The sequence below is a fragment of the Copadichromis virginalis genome, linkage group LG15, assembly GCF_057382275.1.
Source record: "Copadichromis virginalis isolate Kocher_CV1m ecotype Utaka linkage group LG15, C_Virginalis_male_GT1.1, whole genome shotgun sequence".
NCBI lineage: Eukaryota > Metazoa > Chordata > Actinopteri > Cichliformes > Cichlidae > Copadichromis > Copadichromis virginalis.
In genome coordinates, this window is record NC_140632.1 from 26,585,883 (window position 1) to 26,605,171 (window position 19,289).

A 19,289-nucleotide genomic window follows, 5' to 3' on the forward strand; every position below is an offset into this window, starting at 1 on the left:
TTTCAGTTTTGTTTTGTCCTTAATCAGCAATATAATCTTAAAGTAGTGTTTAGCTAAATTTAAAAAGAAGAAATTTCTTAAAAATGATTTAATGTACTAGTTTTTAGATTATTTGCCTTGATTTGTTTGTTAGAATAAGTGTTTTATGCCTATTTTCAGATTTAATTTCTTCAACATTTTACTTAGAACAAGTGGTTAAAGCTTATTTTAGGTTTCAAGCCATGATTGGTTGCCTGGAATAAGTGTAAAAGACTTATTTTTAGCTTTATTATCTTTATTTGTGGCCTACAATCAGTGGTTAAAGCTTATTTTAAGTTTCAATTGTTCTAATTTGTTGCCTGTAATAAGTGTAAAAGACTTATTTTTAGCTTTATTATCTTATTTGTGGCCTACAATAAATGGTTAAAGCTTATTTTAAGTTTCAATGTTCTGATTTGTTCCCTGGAATGAGTGTAAAATACTTATTTTTTAGCTTTATTTAAATCTAGATATTGTTCTTATTTCAAGAAATCTTATTAAGAAAAAAACACTTACCCCATGGGCAGATAATTTCACTTGTTTTATTTATTTATTTTTTCATCATTGTTTTTATTGCAGATTTTCCTTTAACACGACAGTGTCTCGACAGTAGACACAGAACAACAAAACAGTACAAACACAAAACGTACACAACAGCTCTTAAATAAGGCATAATACAAGATACAAAATACAAAATATAACATACAAGAGGTGGTGAGTCAGTCTTACAGCGCCCGGGTGGTGATCACGTGTGTAGTAGTCCTTTGAATAAGATAGCGGAAAGGTCCGGTCCAATATAGTCCAAAAAGGGGTGCCACATCCCATAGAACTGACCCACACTGTGGTGTATAACGTGTGTGAGGTATTCCAGAGGAATCAGTTCAAAAACTATTTTGCGCCAGCCACAGACAGTGGGAGTCCTATCGTTGATCCATTGTAAGAGGATATTTTTCCTGGCTGCAAATGTTAGAGTGTTATACAATCTTTTGTTGGCCGCCGCTTTTAGGCGGTCACTTGGAAGACCTAGAATCAGGGACAAAGGGTCCATCTCTATATCAATGTGGAAGATTTTCCCCAGTTCACCTGTAATGTCAGCCCAGTATTCTTGAAGCTTATAACAGGACCAAAAACAGTGAGTTAAAGTCCCTACATCAGTTTTGCACTTAAGACACACAGGGGAAAGAGAGCGGCTGAAGAGGTGTCTGCGGTGAGGGGATACGTGTAATCTGTGTAAAATCTTAAATTGGATTGCTCTTGTCCGAGTACAAATTGAAATCCTTTTTGCGAGAGACCAAACGGTATCCCACTTATCTTCATCTATGGTTACCGACAGTTCCCTCTCCCACACACCTCTAATCCCCTGCGCATCAGTGGTAGTCAAAGCATTAAGCACATGGTAAAATGAACTCAGAGACACCGTCAGCTGTTGCCCAAACAAAACCCTCTCAACATCAGATACTTCAGGGTGCTCAGCAAGGGTTGTATTGTGAGTGATATAGTGTCGTATTTGCAAAAAACGAAAGAAATCCTGTCTAGGCAAGCCGTAACTGTTGGTAAGCTGTTCAAACGACATGAGTTCACCACCCGAGAAAAGGTCACCAAGAGACTTAATATTCTTATCAGACCATCGTTGAAAGCCAGGGTCCAAAGAACCCGGAGGGAAAGCAGGGTTATTCATTATAGGGGTAAAGGTTGATGTTATTCTCGATCTTCCCTCAAGACGGCGGACAATTCGCCACGCTTTTAGGGTGTTGATTGTTACAGGATTTGCACAAAGGGCCTTAATTCCGTTAAAATCATTACAAAATAATAGATCGCTCAGTTTGCATTGTGACAGAGCTGTCTCAATATCCGACCAGATTGAGGTTTTACCCCTAACCCAGTTGCTCACAAATCTTAAATGGGCAGAAAGCTGATACAATCTAATATTAGGTAGATCCAAGCCGCCCCTGGAGCTTGGCAGATGCAACACTGCCATCTTGAGTCTGGGTCTGCGCTTGTTCCAGATGAAAGAGGTGAGCCAACCATTTATGTCCTTCAGTACTCTCTTAGAGAACAAGACGGGGATCATTTGGATAGGATACAATAGCCTGGGCAGCACATTCATTTTGATCAGGGCAATGCGTCCTAGCCAGGAGACAGGAAGTGACGCCCACCGCTCTAGGTCCTGTTTGAGTTTGCCAAATAAGGGTGTGAAGTTGGCTTTGTACAATTGGTCGAGAGACGGGGTAATAAAGATCCCCAAATACACAAATCCATTAGGAGACCATTTAAAAGGAAAGGAAGGAACAGTAGCCGGCATTGTGAAAAGAGTACCGAGAGGCATGGCCTCTGACTTAGCCAAATTGATTCTATAGCCAGAGAAATGGCTAAACCTGTCAATCACCTCAATGAGACTGGGTACGGATGCTACAGGGTTAGTCAAAAGAATCAAGATGTCGTCCGCGTATAAGGTTATTTTATGACACAGCTGTCCAATCTCTAAACTACGTATTGTGGGCGTCGCCCTTATGGCCTCAGCAAGAGGCTCTATGGCCAGAGCGAATAGAAGGGGCGATAAGGGGCAGCCCTGCATAACTCCCCTATGAGTGTTGAAGTAATCAGACCTAAGTCCATTAGTCAGGACTGCTGCCTGTGGATTATTGTAGATAACTTTGACCCATTTTATAAAATTCTCCCCTAAGCCGAATTTGCCCAGAGTATACAACAAATAAGACCACTCAATTCTGTCAAATGCTTTCTCCGCATCGAGAGAAAGCACCAGGCCGTCAATAGATTTTTGCTTGAAAGCTACAATAGCGTTCAGTAAGCGTCTAACATTGGTGGCTGAGTTTCGACCCTTTATAAAGCCTGTCTGGTCCTCCCTTATCAGCACAGGTAAAAAATTTTCTAAGCGGGTGGCCAGAATTTTAGAAAGCAGTTTCCTATCTACATTCAAGAGGGCTATAGGTCTATAGGATCCGCACAAATCAGGACACTTCCCTTTCTTTAGAATTAGGGAAATGTTGGCTTCCTTCAGTGTCTGCGGGAATTCACCCGTAATGAAGGAGTGGTTGAACATATCAAGAAGCGGTTCCACAATAATATCCCGAAACTGTTTATAAAATTCACAACAGAAGCCATCAGGCCCTGGCGACTTTCCACTTCGCAGTGATTTAATAGACTTAAACACTTCGGTCTTAGTTATAGGGCTGTTAAGGGCAGTCTTCTGTTCCTCTGACAAATTTGGTAAGTCGAATTGGGTGAAGAAATTATGCATCAGCTGCACCCCCTCCGGGACTTGTTGAGAAGAGTACAAGGCTTCGTAGAACTTCTTAACACAGTCATTTATCAGTTTGTTTTCATATATCTTGTGGCCACCTTCATCAGATATCGCTGCAATGGTATTCGATTCTGCGCGCTTCTTAACATAGTACGCCAGACATTTACCGGCCTTATCTCCATGCTCGTAGAACCTCTGTCTGGTGTATTTAAGTTTCTTCTCTGCATCTCTGGTAAGAAGGCAATTCAGCGCTGACCTGAGTGCGGTTATTTCTTGCCATAATGGTGGTGATGGGGAGGCAATATATGTTTTCTCCTTATCCATCAATTCGCTCTCTAAAGATTTTTGTTCCTCCATCCGTTGTCGCTTCTTTGTCGCAGAATACGAAATAATTAGGCCCCTCGCATAAGCTTTGCATGTTTCCCACAAAACAGAGGCAGTAGTAGCTGAGGGGGTGTTGATATCCAAAAACGCTTTAAATTCTGCAGAGAAGTGAGAGGTAAATTCCTCATCCTTAAGAATAATGGTATTAAGCCTCCAGTGGCGGGACCTATGAAGCGCAGCTTTAAGATCGAGATCCATGATTACCCTAGCGTGATCTGAGATGATTATACTTGTTATGTCGCACGATACTACTGAACCTAAGTCAGTTTTCGGGAGAAAAAAGTAATCAATTCTAGTTTGGGACCTATGCGGAGCCGAAAAAAATGTGTATTGCTTATCGGAGGGGTGAGTATATCTCCAAGCATCCACAAGTCCAAACTCGTCGCATAGAGCATGAAGCGCTTTGGCCTGAGGAGAAGGAGTTGCAATGCTGTGTGGAAATCTGTCCATAAGCGGATTTAACATTAAGTTGAAATCACCACCAATAATAACGGTAGAGTTAGGAAGAAATGGGGCTAATTCCAGAAACATTTTGGTAAGAAAGGTAGTTGGGTGGGCAGGTGGAAAATAAACATTCAGTAATAAGATATTTTGGCCTTGCAAAATCCCTTTGACTATCACGTAGCGGCCCTTCAGATCCTTAACGCAATCAGTTACTACAAAAGGTACATTTTTCCTAATCAACACTGCCACTCCTCTACTTCTTGTAGTGAAGGATGAAAAAAACACTTGTCCATATAATCCTTGTTGCAACTTCAAGTGTTCATTATTATCAAGATGTGTCTCTTGTAACATAGCAACATCTACACCGTCCTTTCTTAGACAAGTAAATATCTTCCTCCTCTTAATAGGGCTGTGAACCCCTCGTACATTCCAGGTGCATATTCGCAGCCTACTCATTATTAGACTTATTCATGTATCACACAAAGCATATTGAGCCAAAGGGTTCACCACACCCTGGTTGAAAAAATAAATAAATAAAATAAAAATAAAAAAGGCATGAAAGAGCTGTGTGACGGAACATTCAAAGAACAGTGATTTGGCAACAGCCCTACTAAACATGTAGGGAAAAACCAATCTCCTCCTGCCCGTCGGGAAAGCCGAAGGGCATTGCACGCGCGTAACTCACGCCTACCCATAGACGAAAACACAGTCCGTCCGGTGCCCGATGGGGTGGAAGATTTCACCTGGTCGCTTATAAGCAGCGAGGACGAAAAAAAAGAGTCATATACGCCTAGATTCGGCAAGTACTCACACCGGTTAATTAAGGCATAGTGTGAAGAAAAGGAGTACTCCGGTGGTTACGGGGATTCAGGGCAGCGAGTCCGCGTAGGACGCAGCTGCCTCCGGTGTGTTAAATCTCTTCTCCTTGCCGTTGGCAAACAGCCTCAGTGTGGCGGGGTAGAGAAGCACATAATCCACATTCTTCTTCCTCAGGCAGCTTTTCACCTCGTCGAAAGCCTTGCGTTTCTTGGCTACCGCCGCTGAATAATCATTAAAGAAGGAGACTTTGATCCGACTTGTTGGTTGGTTCGGCTGCGTAGCCAGGCGCCGAGCTGCGGCCATCACACGTTGTTTATCAGCAAAGTTGTGAAGCTTCATAATGATGGGTCTGGCGCGCTGGCTGGGGCCCGGCCTCGGTGCTAGAGAGCGGTGAGCGCGGTCTAGTTTGATCTTCCCATTTTTAGTTGTGAGCTCGAGATAGGAGGGGAGCCATGACTCCATGAAGGCGACAACATCATTTCCCTCCGTGCCCTCGGGAAGCCCGACCAGGCGAAGGTTACATCTGCGGCTGCGGTTCTCTAAATCGTCCATGTGGTCTGCCATGTCAGTTACTTGTTTTTCGAGTCGAGCCACTTTCGCCTGCAATACACCTGCCGTGTCTTCCACGCCTGAAATCCGTATCTCGGCGTCTCCCACCCGTGTCGCCAGAGCCTGGATCCGAGACGTCTGTTCACGGATTGCGGCCAGCACAGTATCAACTTTAACATCCAATAAAGTTGTAATGCTGTCAGTTATCTTACTCAGAGCCGCAAGGATATTCGGGTCGATATCACTCCCAGTTTCCTCAGCGTCAGCGGAGATTTCTGTGTCGCTGGCGTTAGCTTCTTCAGGCTCAGCCGCCATAGGACCCACAATGTCGCTAGCTTGCACAACCGGAGCTGTCTTTTTCTTAGACCTGACGTTAGGCATTTTAGAAAAATAGTCGTCCAGACTCATTATAGAGTTACTCCCACGCACATTTGTAACGTTTCACCAGGTGAACACGTATTTTAGACGGATAATCGGGGGACCTCACCGGAGCACAGCGAGACGGGTGTTTGCGCTACGACGCCATCTTGCCAACCAACATTTCACTTGTTTTAAGCAAATCTTCACCAAAAATAAGTGTATTTTTCTAGTATTAAGGAGGTGGGTTTTTGCAGTGATTATAGAGAACATTATCGAGCCTTTGAGTTGCATCCAACAAGAGAGTTCGCAGCAGTTGATCAGAAGGAACTTGCTGACCACTATCCATTGGCTGAATACAAAGTTGGATCCCTACGAATGGTAACCTTAAAAAGATTTGTACATGTTGCTGGTAAGTTTTATTTTATATTTTTTCTTAGTGGTGACTTCAGATCTTTGACACATTTACAGTAACACAAAGCCTAGTTTATACTTCTCCACCAGGAGACCAGTACATACACTCAGGCACACTGACGGAGCTTTGATCCTTTCAAACTTCTCTGCTGCTTTGTGACTGTTTCAAAGCAATTTGCCAGGGCAGCAAGGTGGTGCATTGCTTCTTGAGACTGGCACAACTCATGTGACTCGCTATCTTTTAATCTTTCCGGGACCGATTGTTTAAAGCTTGTATTGTCAGACTTCATCAGCTAGATGTTCTTCAATCGGCTCCATGGTAGAACTCTGCTTTCTACTCTCTCTTTACCTCTTAAATCGCTGTTTTTGTGAGATGAGAAAACCGGAAGAGTGACTTTCCTGAATTGAAGTAGTTAGCTGACCAATCACAGGCTTGCGCTGTCCATGGAATTTGATATTTATCTAAAAACTTGGGCATGTCTCTGTCCGTCCTTGCTACAGGGTGCTTGCCTTGCGCAAAATGACACGGCACGTCTCTGTGCCCACACTGACGAAGAAGTATAAACTAGGCTTAAAAATTAAATTTTAGATTGGTTTTCATTAAGAAACATTAACGGGTAATTTAGTTGCAAATAAATTCCACCAAAATGAAAAGAAAAGTTGTTTGGTTTTTTTTGTTTTCCAGAATGAAAACAAGATGGCTGCAACTTTAAGAATCATTCTTGGAGAGGACAACGCATCAAAATTATCTCTTCCCAATGGGATACCCAGTTCACTAGAGTACCTTAAGGAAGAAATTAGAAGGCAATTTGGTTTGACTGGAAACTTCAGGCTTCAGTACAGAGACATTGAATTTGACAACGAGTTTGTGAACTTGACACTGCCTTCAGAAATCAAAGACAAGTCCACAGTTAAAGTTGTTTACTTGCCAGTTGAGTCGGATGTAGTCTCCCTCAATGCCACACCCCAGGAAAGAGATGACTGTTCCACCCCATGTTCTCTAGCTGATACAGACATTCTTTCTTCTGCTGAATCTACCTCATCAGATTCTTCACTGAGATCACAACCATGGCCCTTGAAATTCCAAATACCTGAGTTTAGTTATGAGGTGCAGTTTCAGTTAGAACAAGGAAACCAAGCCTTCCTTAACAATGGTACTCTTCTGCATCCAAGTACCAAACTCAAATCTGATATATTGCAAAGTCTGGCATCAGAAATGGTCAAATACAAAATCTATCCTTCCAGCGCAGAATTTGATAATGTAGTGGAGGCCTTGATAACAAAATATCCATGCTTAAAGGAGCAAGGTTCAGTCACTGGCTATTATGGATGGAAAATCAGCCTGAAATACAAAATGGCAAACTATCGAACTAGACTAAGGAACATCGGCTGCCAAGAGCTGACCATTAATTCAGTGAAAGAAAAGCGAAGTGGCATGGGTCCAGGTCCCAACCAGGTGAAGAAGCCACGGAAGGCAGAAGTCAACTTCTGTCCGGATTATCCACCAGGTGAAACTAAAGAGAGCCTTGAGGAAGAAAGGAAAGCTCTTCTACTAGAGGTCAAAAAGAAGAATAATGATCAACTAATAAAAAGAAAAATGGAAAAAACCTTTGCCTACCGAAGACAGGAAATCATCAAAGACATGCCATTCATTGCAGAGGTCAAAAACAGATGGCCTGCCCTGTTTTCAGAGACTGAGGTAATTCTTACTAACTTTGTTATTGCAAGTCATTCTTATAAGAACTTGTATTTGAATTCTATTCAATTTTATTTATATAGCACCAAATCACAACAAAAGTTGCCTCAAGGCGAAGAAGAACAAAGTACTGTAAACTGTTAATTTTAAAAGATACAAAATGTTTGACTGAAAGTTGTAACATTCTTGCATGTGGCCTCTAATCAAATTACCGTATTTCCCGGACTACAAAGCGCACCTGAATATTAGCCGCACAAGCTAAAATCAGGGGAAAATCCTGTTTTGTACATACATTAGCCGCACCTGACTAAAAGCCGCAGGTGTTTCAATGTTGACTTATCATATGTAAGAGAATATGCACAAAGGGAATTGTCAGGAAAGAGATGGCTGTTTGGAGACACGCCCCTTTTATTAATATTTTGAAAAACAAGTTATGGGTACATATTTGCATAACTTTTTAGGTATATGTACAAGTAGCGGTAATTACAAGTACGAAACATGTACTGTGCTTCATAAATGAGTAACAAATGTAGTACATAACAATAACCTACAGCACACCAGAAAAATAGATTCTCACTACCTTTTAGGCTCAGGTGCAGTGACACGGCTTTAACAAAAAGAAAAGTCAGTCATTCACCACCATCTTTCTCTTCTTCCTGCGCACTAAAACCACCAAAGTCCTCTTCTCCAGTGTCGGAAACGAACAGGCTCAGGATGGCTACTCATCCACTCTCCGCTTCTTTCCTTCGTTGTCACTTTCAAACCCAAACAAATCCTCGTTGTCAGTGTCAGAGTCGAACACCCTCTGAAGGGCCTTGGCGGTGTCCTCCTCTCCATCATGCAGTAGTCCAGCCCTTCGAAATCTGTTGGTGATCATGGATGTTTTCACACTTTTCCACGCTGTCAGATTCCACTGGTGGAGTTGAGCATAACTTGCTTTTCGCAAGTTTATCACCGCTCGTCATCCACGCCTCCTGCTGAACGCGTAGCGCTACTTTGAAGTTTGTTTTTCGCGCTACTTGTACGGCACTATGTTTCCTGGCGGATGGACATGTGACCAACATACCACTCTTGAACCCCGATACTGTGTGTCTGATCACATGCCCTTCCGCCAGGCAACGTAGTGCCGTACAACAGCGGAACAAATAAAACAAATCGTCTTACGATATCACAAAAATCATGGACAATCCATAGAAAAGCCGCACCTGACTAAAAGCCGCAGGGTTCAAAGCTTGTGCAAAAAGTAGCGGCTTATAGCCCGACAATTACGGTAATAGAGAATACTCTCTAGTTGTAATTTTTAATATGTTTCAGGTTGTTGCGGAGTTCACCCGCATCACCATGGTCCCTTTGTTGTCGACTTTCATGGCCAAGCTGGACCACTACGCTGACCACCTTCTTAGAGTGTTCAAAAAGAAAGGGGGGACAGCTAAACGCAATATCAACTTAATCATGGCAGCCATGGATGGGGTATGTATTTTAGTTTACCTTGATTGAGCTCTGAAATTATTTGAATGCTTCAACTTCTGTGTCTGTCATTACTCAGAAATTTTTTTCAACTGAAATTTTGTGTATTTGAATATTTTGTGGATACATGTGAATCAGTGACATGCAGTCAAGTGAGGCACCTTAATTAGAAGTAAAATACTAACAAAAGAGAAATTCAATTTGTACACTAGATTTTAAATTTGCTTTCTGTGTGATTTCAATATTTTTATGGTCAAAATTGCCGTCATTACAGATTTTCTGTTCAAATACAAGGTAAAACGCTGAGAGGGGGCAATGATGATGCTGTGTCTCACCACGGACACACACATGCGCAATCCCTCTGCTGTTTCTCTAAATCGCCAACATACATGTTTGGTTACACATGTAATACAAATGATGACTTTCTGTAGACTACCTAATTTATTTGATGAATGTGTGTTACATGTTTAATGTTGTTGGTCATAAATGTGCTGCAAAAATGCATGGAGTGAGGCTGATGGAGGGCAGTGCTGAACCCTAAAGGCAACATGTATAAGAGGTACACGTATATGGATTCACAGTGTAATCACATTACACTGAGAGCGCCATTGACACAGTGGATAAAGCAGCGCACTTAGGGAACATAAGTAAATTTCACAAAGGACAAATTGACACCAAATCAGTCCTAAGCAATGAGACGCACCAATTTTATTTGAATGCATCTCTTATTTATAAATTAATAAATTGATGTAAAATTAATGATTTTCCTATAATTGCTTCCAAGTCATTTGACCAATTTATTTACTACACACAAAAAATGAGACACACCAAACCTAAATAAATTTTAATGCATCTTCTGTAGGGCTGGGCACTTATTGCATCGCTTATCAATATTGTGATAACACACGTCCTATGTGATTAAAATGATAGACTGCTTTCAAACCTCTAAAAAAAAAAAAAAAAGATAATTTAGTTGAGACTATTACTTCCATTAATGTCAAACTTATCATCAATTCAACAAGATAAATAACTGCTGGTTTGTCTAAATAGCACATTTGCGAAGTTTAATTTGCAGTATTTGTGAGGCTGCATTGATAGATTTATAGGCAAAAATACTATTATGATGTTTTATTGTAACTCTTATTGTTATCTAAGGAGCTTGGAAAGAAAAGCGTCTGGACTTCTTCAAGTTGCTTGAAGACGTTTCACCTCTCATCCGAGAAGCTTCGGATGCAAAAATGAAAGCTTTCACGTAATATCAAAATTGAAAAGCTTCGATTTTTGGGTTCATATATTTGTTAATCTGACACAGAGGAGTCAGTGCCTTACCAATCATGAACCTCACTGCACGTCACTGATGTGCGTTATGAAACATTGCTTAATCACTTACCTGGATTATGTGTTAATATTTTTGACTTTGTTTTGTAAAGAGGTTGAAAGGAACCAAAATAGGAAACTTCTCTCATATTGAGTTCTTATCTCCACCAGAATCCCAGCGTTGATGTTCGACGGGAATGCATTCTGAAAGCTGTCTGTGTCTACTTAAATGAAAAGCCAGATGACCTGTTCAAAGAATTCTTGGTAAGTTAAAAAAGGAAAACGATCAGTTATTTTCCTTTTTTAAATTTAGGATTGGAAATGGAAGGTGGACTTACTTGTTCATATGTATATGTATGCAATTAACTTATCTTTTTCTTTTCTTTTTATTTAAAGGATGTGGATCTTGGAGCAAGCAGAGAAACGGAGCAGCTGACTTTGGGAGTCTATGTTGTCAGACATGAAGAAGCAGACTCTGCAGATACACCTGAGGACATTGGTGTCATCATAGAAGGATGCACTGTGCTGCAAGCTCTTAGTGATGTGCCAAAGGGTTGTGCCCTCCTGCTTGGACTAATCTACAGTCTAAATCTGAGCTACCCAAAGCACCTGAAATACACATTTGAATTTCTTCAGAAGGTGCTGATGGAGTTGGATGGGAACAACCTATCCATGAAGGTGCAGGTTCTGAAAAACAAACTGCTTGAGTGAAACAGCCTGCACTGAACTATAGAGGACACTGAACTTTAAGGTTCTCGAACCTTTCTCTTTGCACTTTATAAACTGTTGTGTTTGAATTGCCACAAGAACTTCTGCAAGGCCTTTCACTTTTCTGCGTTCTTTGTTCTTGAACTTTTACCAACATCCAACTATACTGAAAAAGACTGCTCCTAACTTTGGACTTCAGTTGAAGTTTTGAAGCAAAGGTTATTTTTCTAAATATGGACAAAAATGACACTAAAGTAATTTCTACCTGCTGTTTGCAGGGCTGTATTGTGGGCTTTTCATTGTAGCCAAATCAAGTTTAAATTAAGTCATGTTGATGTTAAAAATGTTGGAATCACAACAATTTCCAGTTTTAATCATTTCAGTTTAACGTGACATTCTGTATCTTGTCTTCCTGCACTTAAAATGCAGTTGAATATATGTAAAGATTGTTTATGAAAAAAGATCTAGAAGCATTTGAATTGCTCAAAGTGTGCTTCAAGAAGTTTTACACAAAGTCTTATTAAAGTTAGGTTAACTGAATAAACTTGTGTTCGATTTATTTAATTTACAACCTAAATAGAGTAAGTTGCAATTCTGTTAAAGTGATTTAATCCTATAGTTTCAGTAGAGCGTGTTTTGGGTGAGTAGATTTATCAGATTTACTTAAAATTTCTTGTTCAAATTAAATGTATCATACATTTTATATTTCACTAACCCAGTTGTGTGGAACCGGTTGACATAACTGGGTGGAGTAAATACAACATGTTATTTCTTAAAGTAAGTAGAGCTTGTTTTGGTTGAGTAGGTTTTATTTAGTCTTCTCAATTTAAGTCAACAAGGTTAGTTAGATCAACATTATGATATTCAGCTAATACAACATGATTCTTTTGATTTGCATTTAATTATCCAAATGTTATCAGATATAAGTACAGTACTAACAACAGTACTTGCATGCAAGTACTGTTTTCTTTTTTCAATAAAAATATTTTTTAAAAAACCCAAAAAAGATAAGTGACATATAATTCCTACAGAGGCTATATAAAGTGCTAGTGGTTGTGAGTGGTGGTTCAGTCCATGTTATGTTACCCCCATATGAAAGATGGGGGTAGCAACCATAATGTCAGCTTTTGTCCACATTCTGAAAGTTTAATGTTTTGGCCACTGGCAGAGGGTGGAGAGATGTTCAGCATGTTTCACTTCATACCTTAGTTACAAGGAGTGGTTCACTCTAAAAACTAAAACTGACATTTACTTAAAATTTTTGAGGCAACACTTTTACACTTAAAAATATTGAGTAGATTTGAAACCAGTCAAATCTGTTCAATATACTTGATCAATTGAATAACTAAAGCTTAAACATATTAATTTGAAATGAATAATTGTAGTCATTACACAAACATGAAAAAATTGAGTAAATAACACTGACATGCTTGGTCAATGTAACTGAAATATAGATGGTCAGTTAATCCAAAATTTTGTTCCATTTACTTAATATTGTAAACTGAACGTAATCAAAATTTTACTTAGTATTAAATATGGTAAATGGCCTGTATTTGTATAGCACTTTACTTAGTACCTAAGGACCCCAAAGTGCTTTACACATCCAGTCATTCACCCATTCACACACTGGTGATGGCAGCTACATTGTAGCCACAGCCACCCTGGGGCGCACTGACAGAGGCGAGGCTGCCGGACACTGGCGCCACCGGGCCCTCTGACCACCACCAGTAGGCAACGGGTGAAGTGTCTTGCCCAAGGACACAATGATCAAGGCTGTCAGAGCCGGGGCTCGAACCAGCAACCTTCTGATTACAAAACGAACTGCCAACTCTTGAGCCACGATCACCCCCTGTAACAGGGCAGCCCTTAGCGGCTGGAAACACAGTGAGACAGACCAAGGAAAGTGTAGTGGAACAAAGTATTTATTTGCTATATGGCTCTCCTTAAAACAATTAACTTGTCGAGCTTCTTCACAACACAAAAATCCATCCTCTAATGACAACTGGCAGCCTTAAATATGTTCAGCTGTCACAGACTTAACCATTATTCCACTCTCAGGTAAATTCTTAAATCCCAACCTTCCACCACAGTATACAATATATCAATAAGAATAAATAAATACATTTTCACATTTACATATTAATAAATACTTCACACTTTAATGTTACACCAAACCCAATATTATAAAAACCCAGAAACCCAAGCACAAAAAGATTCACCACACTCTCTTTACCAATGGTCTCTCCCGGAACCTTTAAATGGTGTCTGGACCCCTGGGGAAACATTTGCCCAAACACCTTGAAGAGGACACAGGCAAGAAAGGTGAGTAATCATTAACTTACAAACACTTATTTGCACCACTTTTATCCCTAGATTTCACACACACACACACACACTTGCATTAGTTTTCCTTATTGGTAAACCTTAATCACAATCTCAATCACCATTCTTCTCTCCTGACAGACAACCACCACATTCCTTGACGAGGAGCAGCTGTGCAGGATCTGAAATAAGGCCACCAACTGATTTTAAAATTCCCAATAAATAGTCAATAAATATTTAAACTTCTTGTGTGCAAATCCATGCTTAAAGTGCAATGCTCATAAATTGCTTGATAAGGTGCTTTTAATAAAGTGAAAGGTGTGCTCTAAAGTGCTATACAGACAATACAATATAAATAAATGCAGTAAGGGAGTCCTCTTCCTTACATTTCCTCCTCCCTCTCTTAAGCGCGAAGTGCTTCAGTCCTCTGTCATCCTAGATAAACAATCAGCAACCACATTTGACTTCCCCGGCCTATACTGGACCGTAAAGTCATAAGGCTGCAGAGACAGGTACCATCCTGCAATGCGGGCATTCGCATCCCTCATGCGGTTCAACCACTGGAGGGCACGATGATCAGTCTCCAGAGTGAAGTGACGTCCCAGAAGATAATACCTCAAGGCCTCAATAGCCCATTTCATGGCCAAGCACTCTTTCTCCACCGTCGAGTACCTCGTCTCCCTGTCGAGTAGTTTCCGACTCAGAAACACCACAGGCCTTCTTTCACCATCCACCTCTTGCTGAAGGACAGCACCAAGGCCAACTCCCGAAGCATCAGTTTGCAAGATGAATGGCTTGTTGAAGTCTGGACTGTGTAGAACTGGATGTGTGGAAACTGCTTCCTTGAGGTCTCTGAATGCTCGCTCACAGTCTTCCGTCCAACGCACTTTGTTAGGGGCTGAGCCTTTTGTGAGGTTAATAAGTACAGTGGATCGCTCTGCAAAAGAAGGTATGAATTTCCGGTACCAGCCTACTAGACCCAGAAAACCTCTCACCTTCCTTTTAGTTGTCAGAACTGGGAAGGACTGAATTGCTTCAATCTTTCCAACCTGCGGCTTTATCTTCCCAGAGCCAACTACACAGCCCAAGTACTCCACTTCTCTCTTGGCTATGGAGCACTTCTTGGGATTGATAGTCAGTCCAGCCATTCTGATGGAGTGTAGCACCTTCTGTAGGTGAATGACATGTGCTTCCCAGGACTGGCTGTACACCACCACGTCATCCAGATATGCTGCAGAGAATGCTGACACATCTCTCAGTACATGGTCCATTAATCGTTGGAATGTCGCTGGTGCACCTTGAAGACCAAATGGCATGACTTTAAATTGGTACATACCAAACGGAGTTTTGAAGGCTGTCAGCTCTCTTGCTTCTGGTGCCAAAGCCACTTGCCAGTATCCTTTACACAAATCAAGTGTTGTAATGTACGTTGCTGATCCAACTCTCTCCAGCAGGTCATCCACCCTGGGCATTGGGTAGGGATCAAACTTGGATACTGCATTCAAATATCTGAAATCAATACAGAATCTCAGGGTGTCATCTTTCTTTGGTACCAAAACAATCGGGCTGCACCACTCACTACTTGACACCTCAATGATTCCCAGGTCCAACATCAGTTTTATTTCTTTCTGCAGCACTGGCACCAACCGTTCTGGAATTCTGTAGCTCTTTTGTCGAACGGGTGCATCCTCCTTCACCCGTATCTTATGCTGAACCAGTGATGTGAAACCTGGTGTTTCTCGAAAGAGCTGTGGGTCCACGAGTGGTTTTATATCAGCCTGCTCAGTAGGAGACAAATGAGAAAGGTCAACTGAAGCACAAACTTGAATGTTAGTTGGAAAGAACTTCTCAGTCACCTCCTCATCCTTAACTGAACGCACCAGTAACTGATAGACCGGCTCTTGTCGGCTGTGGAATTCCTTCAACAAGTTCACGTGAAATGTCTGATATTTTTTAACTCTTTCTGGCATATTCAGCTCATAAGTGACTTTACTCACTTGTCTGACGATCTCGTATGGTCCATGCCATTTTGTCAGCAACTTGTTATCGCTGGTGGGAAGCAATAACAGTACTTTCTGACCTGGAAGGAAGACCCTATCCCTGGCCTTCTGATCATACCAAGTCTTTTGATGTTTTTGTGCAGCTTTCATGTTGTCTTGCATCAATGATGCCATTTTCTCCAACCTCTCTCTCATGGTGATGACATAGGCTGCGATGTTTTCGCCTTCTGCTTTGGATTCCTCCCAGCAGTCCTTAAGCAGATCCAGGGGGCCTCTCACTTGGCGACCGTATAAAAGTTCAAAAGGCGAGAAGCCAGTGGAAACCTGCGGGACCTCCCGGTAGGCGAACAGAAGGTATGGCAGCCATTGATCCTAGTCAGCACCTGTGTCAGAGACAAACTTGCGCAGCATACTTTTGAGAGTCTGGTTGTATCTCTCCACTAGCCCGTCCGTTTGGGGGTGATACGGGGTGGTCTTAAGTCCCTTTATCCCTAACAGCTTATAAACCTGCTGCAAAAACTTTGATAGAAAGTTCGTTCCACAATCCGTCAGAATTTCTCTTGGTATGCCTACCCTAGAGAAAAGCTGCAGAAGACAATTAGCAATGTGACGAGCTTTAATTGATCTGAGTGGGAAGGCCTCAGGAAACCGTGTTGCATAGTCACATATGACTAATATGTAGCGATGACCTGTGGAGCTCCTCTCTAAAGGGCCCACGATATCCATGCCTAGCCTCTCAAACGGTGTTTCAATAATTGGCAGCGGTTGCAACTGGGCTCGTGCTACTCCTTTACCTGAGGTCAACTGACATTTTTCACAGGAACGGCAAAACTCAGAAACCTGGACATACATCCCTGGCCAAACAAAACGGCTGCTGATCCTATTCAGTGTTTTGTGAAAAGCCATATGACCTGCCCATGGAATTGAATGACCCAAATCCATAACTTTGTCTCTGAACTGTTGTGGGAGTGCCACAGCTTCGCACTTCCCCTTTCTCTGGTACAAGATGCCTCCTTTAATCAAGTAAACAGTGTCTGCAAGACAGCTTACCTGACCTTGACTAGCCCCCTCTACCTCGGTTACCTTCTCAAACCAGGGTTTTAGAGTAGGGTCGCTTCTTTGGAGTGCACCTAAATCTGAGGGAACATCAAACTCAAGTTGGTTATTTGGCTTAGGGAACAATGCTGTACCTTTTCCCCCTGAGCCTTTGAACTTTTCTCGTCTTTTCTGAGCCCTAGACTTCCTAATCTTCCCTGGCTCCGTTTCGAGAGACTCCTCAAAAAAGGGTAGTTCTTGCATCATTTCCTTTGCACTTTGTGCTCTTGTGACTACATGACAGGATTTAAATGGCTCAACTGTCATATCTAGAGGAAGTGAGCTTCCAGATTCATCACCTAAGCCTTGAATGTCTTTCTCAGCACTCACTTGAGGGTCATAATCCGACTGATCTATTAGATCAAAAAGAGTGGGGATGTCATTACCAAGTATCACTGAATATGGCAAACTGGGAACAACAGCTACCACTAACAAGTAGGTTTGACCTCCTACTGTCAGGTAAACCTCAGCAGTGGGGTACCTGTGTTCGTCTCCATGCACACAACTTATTGTAGCCCCAACCCCACTTAGCTTTTCTCCTGAAATTATGCTAGAGTGTACAAGAGTTTGGAAGCACCCAGAGTCAAGCAAAGCTTCCTCTTTACGCCCATTAATTAAAACAGGGACAGTACAAGCTTTCTTTCCTACTGGCTCTGTGGCTGGTCTTGGAACTGCACATAAAAGAGATGGTTTTGACTTAAGTGCAGGGCAAAATTGTTGTGTATGGCCAAAGTTATGACAGTGATAACATTTAATATCCTGAACTGAAGACTTAAAGGATTTCTTCACATTGTGAGGTCTATGGGAAGGGAGCTGCCTAGAACTAGAAAGATTTCTAGCCTGAACTTGACCAGAACCCTGTTCACCCCCAATGGACTTACTTGGTTGGGCGTAGTGGGTCTCCCGGCTGAAGTAGGTGCTCTTGCTTCCTTTTCTGGCTGAAGTGAAAACCTCTGCGAGGCTAGCTGCTTCCTTTGCAGTCTTCGGGTCATGCTCACGTATCCAAATCTCCAGCTCTGGATTAACCATTCTCAAAAACTGCTCCAGAATTATCTGCTCAGATATTTCTTCTACAGTTGATTTTTCAGGTTTAATCCATCTTGAAAACAGGTCTTTCAATCTTACATAAAGTTCACGTGGCGTCTCACCTGGCTCCACTTTCAGAGATCTGAAGCGGCGTCTGTAGGTGTCAGCAGTGATCTCATATTTTGCCAGAATTGCCTCTTTCACCTTATCATAATTCTCAGAGTCTGTTAAATCCATAAGAATGTAGGCTGTGCGGGCTCTACCTGTCAACAGGGGAACCAGACGAATAGCCCACTCATCTCTGGGCCATCGACACACGTTTGCCATTCTTTCAAACGTAGTCAGAAAATGTTCAATGTCATCTTCTGGTGACAGAGGAAAAAGTTTTGGTTCAATTAAAGACCTGGACCCACTGGCCACTGGAATGTCTTCACCATTGAATCCAAGTTCTTGTTCTTCAGATGTTGTAGGGGGCGCTGGCGCCTCTGGTGGGTCAGGCTTATCAGTTACAGCGTTAACTTGTAGCTGGATTTGCTGAAATTGATGCTGCATGCCTTTCCACCTTTGCTCCTGACGTGACAAATCCTTCTCCCACTTTTGGTCTCTGGCTGCTTGAGACCGCATAAGAGATTTCACCAACCCTGTCAACTCCTCCAATTTGTTCTCAGGGCTTGTTGCTGCCATGGCCTCTAGCTCAGATGAAGCTCCAACTCCTTCATCAGGCTGCTCCTCTTGGCCTGGCTTTCTTCCACCTCTTGTCATCATCTTCTCACTGTGGCATGAGTGACACACTCCTGACACCTAGTGATGTGTCCTGTGTGTCGAAGCTTCGAATCGTGCGTCGGGTAATCGCGGGGGCGTTTTTCTGAAGCGCGTATCGAGGCTTGCTTTGATTACGTATGCAGTGACGTTCGAGGCCTCGCGGGCAGTCCGTACCACGTGACTGATTCAGGGACTGGTTCATCGGTTCGCGCCAGATTCGAAATAACATGGGCAGGAAAACAGCTGATTCCCCATCACACCATGTTGTGGAATTGGATTACGTACGTGCAACATAGTTACTTGTGCATTTCTTCTTCGATGGAACCAGCAAGGAAGAGATGTTTTTTTTTTTAAATTTTGTCTCTCCTAATAAATGCACACAGTAATAAATATCACAAATGATAAACACCAAAATATAAATAAACAACACTACACATCCTATAATCTGATTTCTGTCTTTTAGTTTATTAAAAAGTGAAGCACCAAACACTAGTTTGTGTCATTATCCAGATGTACATAAGGTTTACACATCATTATAATCAAAGAGCCCGCTTAACTTGAATTGTCCACTTGATGGCGCAGTAGAGCAAATGAATCATCACAATGCTTCGAACCATGAGTCGACCAATTGGATGGAAAGCTTCAGTTC

The 19,289-nt window shown here is 41.8% G+C and overlaps 1 protein-coding gene across 1 annotated transcript; it reads left to right on the forward strand.

Moving 5' to 3' along the window:
* The first annotated feature begins 7,586 nt into the window (after positions 1 to 7,586).
* On the forward strand, positions 7,587 to 11,881 carry LOC146692596 (uncharacterized). Its single transcript, XM_085432728.1, has 4 exons — positions 7,587 to 7,946; positions 9,258 to 9,413; positions 10,899 to 10,991; positions 11,124 to 11,881. The coding sequence occupies exons 1-4, from the start codon at positions 7,602 to 7,604 to the stop codon at positions 11,436 to 11,438; spliced, it is 909 nt and encodes a 302-aa protein (XP_085288854.1). The 5' UTR covers positions 7,587 to 7,601; the 3' UTR covers positions 11,439 to 11,881.
* Positions 11,882 to 19,289: the final 7,408 nt, after the last annotated feature.

What these genes read in the sequence shown, in the direction of transcription:
- LOC146692596 (XM_085432728.1), top strand. Translation starts at nt 7,602, where the DNA reads ATGGCAAACTATCGAACTAGACTAAGGAACATCGGCTGCCAAGAGCTG. An exon ending in CCCTGTTTTCAGAGACTGAG is followed by an intron (nt 7,947 to 9,257) that starts GTAATTCTTACT and finishes AATATGTTTCAG; the next exon opens with GTTGTTGCGGAGTTCACCCG. An exon ending in ACCTGTTCAAAGAATTCTTG is followed by an intron (nt 10,992 to 11,123) that starts GTAAGTTAAAAA and finishes TTTTATTTAAAG; the next exon opens with GATGTGGATCTTGGAGCAAG.